Here is a 12183-nt window from a genome sequence, read left to right as displayed (position 1 = left end):
GTCAAATTAAATGCTGGAGGGGCTTAACTGGTGCTACACAGATTTCTGACGGGGCTATAGCACCCCCTTGCCCCGGTGTATAGCGCCATTCCTGAGCACTACTATTTTCAATGTGTGGATTCTTGATGGCTTTACTGGTACTAGAGCCTATAAATTCAGGCGTAACTTTAGTTAGTTTGTGCAATAGTGAAGAAAAGTGTCTCACTGAAGACATTTAGGATGAAATGGGTCCATATAAAAAGCTGTAAGGTTACACATAAGAGGCCACTGACTTGTGCATGTGAAGAAAAGTGCCACTGGCGTCTGCGCTACCATAAAACGGACCCGGCGAGTTGTCAATGTGCCAAGCTATCAAGAATCTGGAAGATGGTTGGTCAGCATTTGTACTTGGAACTGTCCTTTCCCACATGATGAATGCTGGTAAAAAGACAGTGTAGTGTGTCTTACTGTGCTTGGTTAACACAACTGTAGAGTCAGGAAAGATTGGATATGGACTGTTCTTTTATTTTATTTGAGTATTCAAGCATCAGGAAAAAAATAAGTATCTCCTTGGTACCTTTTTGCGTATAATCATAAATATCAATGGCACAGAAATTGTTTATTCACATAGCAGCTATTGCAACTGCACAAAATCAATAAATAAAGCACTGCAATAAGATGTGCAATTTCACAGCAAAGCGATAGATGATACCCAAGGTGTTATCACTCTGAAACAATGTGCAGTTCATTAGCTGTTTTTCTGCTCAGACAAGCTCAAGACGGAATGGTTCGATGTGAATGCAGATGTTAATCAGCAATATGATTGGTGTCTCAGTCAAAGATTGCCTATATTAGGAGGTGTAAGAAAAGCACTTGTCAATTGACAACAACAGGTATGCTCTGATTTCCCCACGTTAAGTCAAGCAATATGGTTCTCTAATTTCCCTAATAATTATTTTTTCTTTGCTGATCGTAGGGTGTTTGTGATGTTTGACGGCGCTTTAGTCTCACTTCTGCCACTATTGAGCGCAAAATGCCAAAGCACAGGATGTATGTCGTGTCAGCAGGTGTGAGCCATCTCCACGGAAACCTGACTGGCCATCCTTTGCCTGAGATGGTTGGCAAAGTCCACCTGTGTCTGGGAGAGTACTTTGTTGATGATAGTCTTTGGGATCCAGCCCTGCAAACAACCAAGCCAGAGTTTGTTATACAATACTCTCATTGGAATGGAACCCATTTCCATGGAAAACAAATCACAGTGAAGACTCTAGTGTACCTTTAAATCTATATTTAGTAACCAGGTGAACTTGGTCTTATTCGGGTCTTCACTGCTGGGCTTCATAACTATGCAGGTGGGCCCATTCTCTGCCCTGTCAAACATAATCACTTTTAACCTTGTATAGTCACGCGGCTCATTCATTCATCAGGGTCATCCCTCACCGGACCACACCCCTCTGCTCAGGCATGTTTGGGTGCTGAGTGGATGTTCCAGCCAGGAAGCAGGTAGAGCCGCGGCGCTTTGCACAGCGAACACTGACAAAGTCCCGAGGCCCTACTACGTTGCCAGGTGTGTCTCCTGAGACCTCATGGGTCACCATTGTGTCCTTGCCGATCTTTTGAAGAATCTGTAGGAATGTGATATTTTAGCATAGTCTTTCTCGGTGAGGAGTACCACACTAATTGCGTGTGCATGATGCTGCCTCACCTTGACCTGTTTCACATTTGGGTTCCACTCACCCATCTGCTCCATGTTACCCACCAACTCGCCATAAAGGCTGTCAGGATGTTGCTCTAACAGAACCTCAAGCCTGAACACCTTTCCAATGCCAGGTAACACCTTGCTCAAGACTTTGTCTCCATTTGCCTGAGGAGCATCACAAACATCACCTTATCCATTAAGAATATAGCTTAAATGGCCCGCAGTCAATGACATGGTTGTGAATTAGGACATTGAATGGGAATTGATATCATATCAGCTGTGCAAAAGTCAGCTAAAGGGACTACCACTGGACTACCATTCGGTGGTCGGATGGTAATTTCTTCGTAAGGGATGTCAAGTCACAAAATTGACGGACTTGGAGAACCCTGCTCTAAGGTGTGGGCTTTTTAAAAAAATTGCTGCCATGTAATATTTCAGAAATTCATGATTTATCAATTTTGTGATTCTCGTCTTGATACTCACAGCGACAGTTTCAACAATCCAGCCCTCCTGCTCACCGAGGATGCCAATAGCTTTCTGCAGCGCATCTTCACCTTGTTTCACATAGGACATCTCCTCCTCACTATATCCATTCTCCTCCTTAATCGAAGAACCTTCCAACAAACAGGTGGGTAAAGTGTTCAAAAGTTGACGTTAACATTTTTTAAAGGTTTGAGCTAAAAAAAAACAATCCGTCAGCCTCACAACCAAAAAGGTATTACATTATTGCATGTCTGTGTTCAAGTGAAATTTCATAACTCACTGAGGAGGGAACTTCTTCTCCGAACTTGGCTGATCCAATTACTGGGGCCTGGGCCTGCAAGGCGGTCCAGCTCGTGGTGTATAGCCACGATTGCATTCTTTCTTAAACCTTTGTGATGGAGACAAAAGGCAAACAATGGGCAACAATCTTTCACACATGAGGCACAATAAATTCATCACAAGCAATTTTAAGCATGACTGGAAATTAGTGACTCATTCAACGTTGATCTTTCATCTTTCACTCACCTCGCATGTTCCTCATATGTCGGTAGGAGATGCCAGCACACAGTTTGAAAGTTGCAGGAAGCATTTTGATTTTACACGAATACTTTGCTTCAAAAGAACAAAAACTCAATCACGGTATTGAGAAACAGTTTGGATGTCAGTGCTGTTGCAATGACTTTTAATTCTGACTGTGGATGTCTGAGTGGGCCTGCGTATATATGCACGATATGCCCACAAGGCCACTGCGCTATCTCCATGTAGATAAACACACACCCGCAGACACACACACCACCTCCCTCTTCCGAGGTCCATGTCGCCAAGGTTACTTTTTGTACAAGACAAGCATTTCTCTGACTTTCACATGTTGTCAGTTAACGTCCAGTGCCGAAAGCCCACTGTATTGCTCACAGAGGTCAAGTCCAGAGTGACTTGAATCATCCAACCCTTCATAGTCTGAAACTGTTCAAACCCTTGGCTAAAAAAGTCTCAGTTCGGTTTGGCTGCTTCTCGGCTAACCTTCATTATAACTGATAGGTTGCCACAGGCTTAAAGCGCATGACATTTGTAATTGATGGTGGGTCTTTAACCCTGATGTTCTGTTTGGGTGGTCTGCACACTTTGCGTTATCTAACACTTGATTGCCTTGAAAGACTATATGGACAAAAGTCTTGGGACACACTTCAAATTATCAGGGTAGGGTGTTGTATTATACGGGGGCCTTACTTAATAAGAAATGTAAAATGTTCACATTGTTTAGACGTTTACCAGTACCTAGACAGTGCAGAGGGGTTGTAAAAAAAAAAAAAAAAAAAATACAATCAAAGATTTATAGTGCGTCTAATACACAACGTTACTCAATATGCTTCACATTCTGTAATTAAAAGTAAAATATTTAATAGCGGTTACAGAATTTAAGAAATTTAAAAGCCAAGTAATGAAATAAAAAAAATAGCTGAATAGAAATACTAAAAGAGCATACAGTGAAAGAACAAGATTTGTAGAAAGCATGATTTTAAAAATACTTCTAAAGACTTTAATCATAGGTATAGAAAAAGAGCATAGGTTTTATCCTGGATTTTAAAATGTTTACACTTCATTGGTATGTTTTGAATCTTTATTCATTTATATTATTGACTGTGGTAATAAAGGATAGGATACCATTTTATACACAAGTTCAGAGAAAAAAAATCTTTGTGAGGGTGATTTTGGAGGGAGCACGTAGATGTTTTTGTATGACATGACAGGTATGTTTTGTAGTCTGGACTTATCCTATTCCCTTCAATACATAGTCAGAATTGTGCTTTCGTTTTTTTGGGTTGTTCAAGACATTTCAGTTTTGCTTGTGAAGACCGCATCAAGTTAGTGGTATAACGTACGTGAAAGCCAAATCGCAGTTTATTGGTGAAAAACAAGCAATTTGTGAAACCCAGAGAAGATGGAAAGCCTTTGCACAAACACAAGAAAGACAGGCCATAAATGATCAAATCATTTGGAATTTCTTGGAAAAAACAATGCAGGGCTGTAACAAAGGACCCTGTCACAAATGTTAGCGACAGTGTCAACATCAACCAAATAAGTGGTGGAATGAATTTCATTATGAGCATAAAAAAGAATTCTTCGTTGGCAGGAAGTGGCAGGCTTGGAGTGGCCAAGTCATTTTCCAGACTTAAATCCAACAGTCCCCAACTACCATCCCGTGGACCGCTACCCATCTGTGGGCATTTGATATACCGGGCTGGAATCAGTCTGAAAGAAGTAAGATTTTGAATATGCAGGGGCATCAAACCGCTTATTTAGTCATTTACAAAATTATATGCACATAAGATAGCAGAAATTTGTTCTAAAAATAAAACATCTTTGGAGAGATTCATTGGAAAGGTGAAAAGGCCAAATAATGAGAGTAAAAGCGTACAACTTCCAAGAAAAAGAAGCTACATTTAAGAGACACTATCAGCAGTCCTACTACTGCGACATAGACATATTGCAGGTTTCTCATTACCGCAAGATGGGACCGTCTCATTGAAGAGTAACAAGTGCTGGGCTCCTAGCAACAACCATGTTCAGCATGAAAAGAGTTGTATTTTTTTTAAATTGATTTTATTTTTTTTTTCTAGGTGGATTTTATGTATTTATTTTTCTTTTTTACCTTTATTTTTCTTCCTTTGAAAGAATTGCTTCAAGGGAAACTGGTCCGTAGAGATAAAAACGTTGGGTACCACAACTATAGAGCAGAGGCCAACCACAGGTCACAAATAAAATAAATACAAATTATTTTTGCAGCGGAGCATACGGTGCCAATCGGTAATATACATCAGCACCACCGCCTGCCAACTAGCACAAGATGAAATATTAAGTCTGATTCACTTTCATCTTTTTGTGTTCCAATGCACCTAAAAGATGGTTTCATTCTTGCAAACAATGCCATCTTCCAAGTTATGTTGAATCAGCTAAATACCCAGAAATAAACCCTGAAATCTAAACAGTATCGAAATCATAGTCATCAGATCATCTTCCAAATTTTGTGTTGCTGAAGTCCTGTTCTGTCTTGTCACCTCACATTACCAACATCATCTTCACGATTCTGCTTTGGCCTCCACATCACTGAGACTGAATCACTCAGGAAAAAAGATGTCCAAAGGCACTCTGTGTTTTGTCAAGGATCTAACATGTTTTGACAACCTTGTTCAGCCCTGCAAGCAAAAGCAAAACTATCTAACAGTAATATTGCCTCAACGGGCTGCTTGTCAAGCTAACACTCAGTGTCAACATTGCATGGAAAACTGTCAAAAATTGAGTCATCCGATTAGTGTACAAGGATGTGCGTAATAAAACAGGAATCTAGTGCTAAATCCCGTTGCAATACTGGAATCCCCATGACCTTAACTTGGCATACCTCCAACTGGATTGTAGGGATTACCCATCAGTCTCTGTGGCCTTCTGCAGGGTGAGTTCAAAAAGGCCCTACTCTATACCAAAACCATTTGATCAGAGGCGGGCATTCCGTCCAACTGACAGACGGGTCCGTCACTCCGTCACTGATTGACGCCCGGTTTGCTGATGATTGACGAATGACGAGACACTTTTTAAAAATGACAGACTACGCAGCGATGGAAGTGAGTTTTCATCTGTCAGTACCACCCCCCCCCAAAAAAAACAACACATCAGCAAAACGGTGTCAGTCACTGACAGATTGAGAGGTCAGACGGACGACGTTTTGCTGATGTGTTTTTTTTTTTTTTTTTTTTGGAGAGAGGGGCAATAGACTGACGCACTGACAATTCGGTTCAACTGGAAAAATGATGGACTGACGACCATCAAAATTTGGTAAAATGCCCACCCCTGATTCCGATCTTACCAGTGTTTGGCTAATTAGTTGGAAGAACCATTCATGCAGTAAATCTCTGGCGGAAACCCCATTCACATAGAAATAAGAAAAATGAAAAAAAAAAAAGGACATAAATGTTTTCCAAAGGACAGCGATGATATGTACTTTTACTTATACAGTATACAGGGAAGAAGAATTGTCAGGCTGTAAGCAGCCTACAAAAGTTTATACAGTGGATTCAAAAAGTCGACACAATACCATTCAAATTCAATGTTTTCTGTACGTAACAAAAATCTTTCATGTAAACGTGTGTTCAAACATTTTATATCCAATGTATGGCATGTGTATTAGTAGTTTTTGGCTGAAGTCCATCCTTCCGGCCTTTATCCAAATTTAGCTTATCCTCATGTGGAAATAATGTGTGTGTGTGCGTGGTGCGTGTATGAAGTATGCCTACATGGTAGATATGAATATATATATATATATATATATATATATATATATATATATATATATATATATATATATATATATATATATATATTTTTTTTTTTTTTAAGGCTTGTGTCGTAACGGCACTATGAGCTGGCTCTTTGGGAGCCGGCTCCCTTCGAGATGCCTTTTTTCCCTTAAGGGCGCACGTGATTGGTCAATATGCGTGGTATCGTCTCTGTGTCTGTGCTGCTTCGTGTGCTGAGAAGAAAGGGGGGAGGGGCGGCAGCCAGGTACACAGCACAGTGAGCACACGAACGGGCCAAGAGAAGAGAGAGATTGCAACACGGAGGACAAAAAGAAAGAAAGCAAAAAAGAAATGAGTCAAAGCAGGAAAAGGAGCCAAATTTGGACTCATTTTGATTATATTGATGGCTCTACTAGGGCGGCACGGTGGTCGACTGGTTAGCACGTCTGCCTCACAGTTCAGAGGTCGTGGGTTCGATTCCGGCTCCGGCCTCCCTGTGTAGACTTTGCATGTTCTCCCCGTGCCTGCGTGGATTTCCTCCGGGTACTCCGGTTTCCTCCCACATTCCAAAAACCTGCATGGTAAGTTGATTGGACTCTCTAAATTGCCCCTAGGTGTGATTGTGAGTGCGGTCGTTTGTTTGTCTCTGTGTGCCCTGCGATTGGCTGGCAACCAATTCAGGGTGTCTCCCGCCTACTGCCTGAAGGCAGCTGGGATAGGCTCCAGCACGCCCGCGACCCTTGTGAGGATAAGCGGTATGGATAATGAATGAATGAATGATGACTCTACTAGAGACTCCTGATCTTTTTCTTTTTGTTTTACACATTTTTATTTATATTTTTGGGGTGTTTTTCAGGGGTTCTGTGCTGTTTCAGTCTACATTTGTTTAAGGTGAATTATAAATAGTTCAAAGTTCTTGTATTTTATAGTTTATTTCAGGGGCAGGGCCATGGGTGGGCCTGGGTGTGCACAGGCCCAACTAGATTGATAGACTGCCCACCCAATGAGATTCGTGAAAAAAATATGTAATTTTACATTTTTGGTGAATTATTAAATTATTTTTATTTTAGTGAATATTAAAAATGGCATAATTGTGATTTAAGGAAGATCTGAAAGTCATATTCGGTTTGTCATTTTATTTGAAAATACAATGTGTCGGGACAGGAGGATTGTGCTAAGTGAGAGAAATATTCAGGCCCACCCTGATATTGCCGGGCCCACCCATTAGCCACGTTCTGGCTCCGCCACTGGTTTATTTATTGTAGTACTGAAGAGTTAATATTTTTAATTTATATTTTGTTGTTTTGCATTTTTTCAGGGATTCTGTGTTGTTGTTTGACTTTAAATTTGTTGAGTGTATAAAAAGCTAAAATTGTTTTGTATTTTCTAATTTATTTTTGTAGATCTGTAAATATTTAAATTTATATTTCGTGTGTTTTTCAGGGATCCTATGTTTCACTTTAAATTTGTTACGTGTAAAAAAGCTAAACGTTTATTCTTGTATTTCATAGTTTATCACTACAAAGTAAATATTTTTAATTTTCATTTTGTTTCATGTTTTTCAGGGATTCTGTGTTGCTTGACTTTAACTTTTGCTTAGTATAAAAAAGTTAAAAGTTTAAATTAGTTAAAAGTTCATTGTAGAGTGAAAAAAGGGTATTGTAATATAGTAGTGCATCACATTTTTTTGTTATCAATTATTAATTCATTTTGTGCAGAATGTCACATTCTTATTGGTAATATATCGATTAAAGCAACAAAAAAATCTGAATTCTTTTTAGTGAGCCGAGTCGCAAGAGCCGGTTCTTTAAAAAGAGCCGAAATTCCCATCACTATTTTTTAGATGGGCAGGACGATTTTTAGATGTACTTAAAAACTGAAACCACTGAATTGGTCATTATTTCAATTATCCCCAGGCCTTCAGCCAACTAAATCAAAATTCTGCAATGCTGTCCTGTTTTATATTTCAAAACAAGGCTTTCTAACCCAAGCTTGCCTATATGACTATCCCACTGTACTTCCCAAGATTCAGCACATTTTCAAATTTCCATGGATGTTAGGAACCCTACAGTATACTTTTGGATGGTAACACACAGCTGTCTTCGGGTAGTATGTTGGGATACACCCTGAATTGGTTGCCAACCAATCGATATTCCACAATGCAGATGCATCTCAATCAACTAAAATATTGTGGAAAATGTTATTTATTTCAGCAGTTTAATTCAAAAATTAAAACAAGTCAAATGATTTGAAAAAAGCTAGAGATATACTGATTTGACACTTTTACAGGTGAACATTTTGAATGAACCAACTAATCTGTTTCAGTGCAACTTGCAATTCTCTAACAAGAAGCTGAATGTGTTCTAAAACCAGGAATTGACCAATTAGATTCCTGGTTCAATTAGAATGGTTATTTAAACAGTCATCTTGATCATGCTGTTCTCATTTTGACATCAGGAGCCAAAGACAATGACTAACAATTGATCAGTACCTTGCCATACAGGATGTTCTGCGAGGTAAGTGGCGACTCAAGCAGGGGTCTTCAATCCTGTTCCCCGAGGGCCGGTGTCCTACCTGTTTTCCATCTGTCCCTGCTGCAACACACACCTGATTCAAATGATCAGGATCGTTATCCAGCTTCTGTAGACCTTTGGTGAATATCTGTAGCAGGGAGAGATGGAAAACAGGCAGGACACCGGCCCTCGAGGAACAGGATTGAAGACGCCTCGAACTTAAGAGTGTCACTTCAGTGTCATTTGCAGGTTGCAACAGACGTAGAGACTGAAAGACATAGAAGTGGATGTCTTTGGAAATTTTCATGGATTAAACACCTGTTGTGAATCTTGTCCTTCAGCTCCTTTTTAGAAAAGAGTTAATTATGCAAAATGTGATGGAACATGGAATATTTGGACATTTTCGCAAATACTACACTGCCATGACAACAAATCTGCCCACTTACTGCAGTTTATGTACAAGAAAAACAGAAATATCTGGCATATCTGGAAGAGTCAATGGTGAGGAGAGCTGTGACATGCCAAGTAGGTACTGGGGAGTGGAAAGGGGAGAACAAGGCTCAAGATCAAGTCAATGAATTTTTTTCATTTATTTTATTTTACACCAGCCTGGCAGCAATGGTGACTTTCCAAAAGACGAATCACATTTGACAACTTTTTTTTTTCCAAATCTACAAAAAAAGTGGCCCTACACTTACCATGATGTAAACATTGATGTAACTTAATTTGACCCTTGCATATTACTTTCATGCCCTCAGAACAGTCTGATATATAGAAAGTGATCAATCATTTACCAATTATGTATAAAATAAACACTGGCAGACGTTCAATTGTCTTGTGAATAAACGTATAGTACAAACATGCGCATTTTACTTTCTACTCCATATAGTACATGGAGTAATAAGAAAGAGCATTGAATGAAGAGACAAGCATACTGTGGAGTACTCAAACTAAAGCACAAAGTTTATTGGGTCTTGAAAGACACAGTGGATTTGGTTTTCACATGCAACCCAGCACACCCCCCACAGTAACTTCCTCTCTTCTTGTGTGTTTGTGTTGATGTGTTCCCAGTGACACAAATATGAGTATGACAGACATTCGGAGAACACACAAGTGCGTATGTCTGCGTGCAGCGTGAGCATCGTCTGGGTCCGGGAGATCATGCAAACAAGGCGGCACTTCAGTCTGATTCAGATTTTTTTCAGTTTTTGTTTTCATAACAAGTACACAGCAATAGGGATTTGGGGATCAGACTTGGGTGTCAGGATGGGTGAATTGAATGACTTAATCTGTAAAAATAGCAAAACAACATGTTCATAAAAACAGGAAGACGAAGTGACGCTCGTCTTTTTTAATTGGCTGTGCTGCTGCAGGAAGGCCACGTTATCTTTGTGTTATATTTCGGTTTCTTCCGGCATCTTCCTCTTCCAGACATAAATGAAGTGGACCAGATAAATAAAATGCAGATAAAATCAACCATTCATAGTTAACATGCTCATTATGAGTCTCAGAAATACAACAAGATGAGCCTTTCGACAAGATGAGGCATTTTGACCATGTGAAAGAGAAACATACAAAAACCAGTACATTTAAATGAGGCAGCAAAATTATTGAAATGCAAAAGGCATAAAGGGAGCAAGAACACTTAAAATTTCATATGCTGTAACTAAACTGTAGATAAGACGCATTGCATGGAATTACCAATGCAATAATGTGCCTTAAGAGGTAAAACATTTTCATTTTGGTGAAAAATAAAAAAAAAATAAAACAGCATGACATTATTTTAAATTGTGCAACTTCTAAGTCAGGCTGAGTGCATGTGTTCCTCTCCACTTCACGGGGACTGCGCAGGAAAAAAAAAAAAAAAACCTCAACAAAGCAAAAATATTTCTGATCATGTACAGCATATTCATTCTTTTTTTAAATGTCACATAATGTCAACTATAAAGTGACACTGTAAACCCAGGGAGATGCCTGTGCTGTACGGTATACGATAACATCAGTGGAATGAGGTATGCAGAAGCAAAGGGATACAGCTGTCCATACGTACACTTGTCCATGCAATGACAAGACATCACGATTCTCACAATGCTGTTTATGTGCATCTGTCTGACAGATGTGTCGGTATGCAAGCTTTATGATATGCTTGCAGGCTCACATATCGTGTTACCTTGCTAAAATAATGGCCTATGTCATTTCTTGACAAATTATTATTTTTTGCTTTAATCGTCTCCTCAGAATGATGGTCACACCTCTGCTAAAATTGCCTACGTCCTCAGTTGAACAGATCATGCAAAATTGTTATCACTTAATATATTCAGTATTTGGTTCAGTTTTTAGTATTTTCTGGGAAAAAAAAAAAAAAGAAAAAATGACTAAAGCCATCATTTTAGGAACGTGACAGAGATTGTGTGTATTATATTGTGCAAACAGCCGACATACTAATCTCACACGATTCTAAATGACATCTTCAGACCACAAATTCAACATCACACAACTGACCTGTAATGTTAGGCGTGAGTGTACATGAGGCGATACTTATTATGAGCTGAGCTTGTGGACGAGGCGGTCTGTTCTGAATGTTAAGGAGTGATGTGAGGTAAGGCAGGTGGGAAACACAGAGAAAGTTTTATCAGTGATACACAGATGGTGACACTATAGATAAGATGAATAGCTATTGGGTGCAGGCCAGGAAGTAATAGATTATTTTTTGGGAAAAAGAAACATCACCAGGACCCACTTTTATATTCCTAGCAGTGGGTCTTTATAATACAATGGATCCCCTGAAAAAATGTTAGCTTAGTTTCTATTCTTTTAACTCTTTCATCAACACAAGTGGCTCTGTTCTGTTGTCCAACAATCCTGAGGGTAAGAGGGTTTGTCCAAATATTTCAAAACGTCTCTGACCATCCTACTAACAAAATGGCCCGCATACCTGGGCCTGGTCAACCACCCCCTTATGGGCTGACCCATGAGACTTCAGACAGACAGTCTCAGGACCCGACTGTGAACTAATAAGCAGTGGGTAAACCCTCAGAGCTCCTTCCCTTTGAGTATATGGCTCCCACGCTGTAACTGCACCACTAGGGGGCAGAGTTGGACATAGAGTCCACAGAGTTTACGCTGGAAGACTGCACACGGCTGTGGGAAATAGACACCTCTGGGTGCTAAAGCAGGCAAGAAAAGATTGACGTTAGAATTGCAGTTTGCGTCATCAAAC

General features: G+C 39.7%; 2 protein-coding genes across 4 annotated transcripts in view; both read right to left on the bottom strand.

The window, feature by feature from the left end:
• Positions 1-483: 483 nt before the first annotated feature.
• Positions 484-2860, bottom strand: star (steroidogenic acute regulatory protein). Its single transcript, XM_086030334.1, has 7 exons — positions 2687-2860; positions 2442-2549; positions 2162-2292; positions 1685-1843; positions 1420-1604; positions 1256-1349; positions 484-1159 (listed from the first exon to the last, which is right to left on the bottom strand). Exons 1-7 carry the CDS (start codon positions 2748-2750, stop codon positions 1040-1042), a joined length of 861 nt encoding a protein of 286 aa, XP_085886460.1. The 5' UTR covers positions 2751-2860; the 3' UTR covers positions 484-1039.
• Positions 2861-9905: 7045 nt separating this feature from the next.
• Positions 9906-12183, bottom strand: part of grk5l (G protein-coupled receptor kinase 5 like) — a 32707-nt gene continuing 30429 nt past the window's right edge. For 2 of the 3 annotated variants that reach the window (XM_086030695.1, XM_086030696.1), the window contains exon 16: positions 9906-12130. In XM_086030695.1, coding sequence (XP_085886821.1) covers positions 12047-12130 — 84 coding nt within the window. In that variant the 3' untranslated portion in view covers positions 9906-12046. The remainder of the gene's footprint in view (positions 12131-12183) is intronic. The other variant, XR_015086813.1, reaches the window with a different exon arrangement.

The sequence above is a fragment of the Filicampus tigris genome, chromosome 5, assembly GCF_054856515.1.
Source record: "Filicampus tigris isolate MCC_2025a chromosome 5, RoL_Ftig_1.0, whole genome shotgun sequence".
NCBI classification, from domain to species: Eukaryota; Metazoa; Chordata; class Actinopteri; order Syngnathiformes; family Syngnathidae; genus Filicampus; species Filicampus tigris.
The sequence above is the reverse complement of the archived record's forward strand: the minus strand, read 5'-3'. Positions and strand labels throughout refer to the sequence as shown.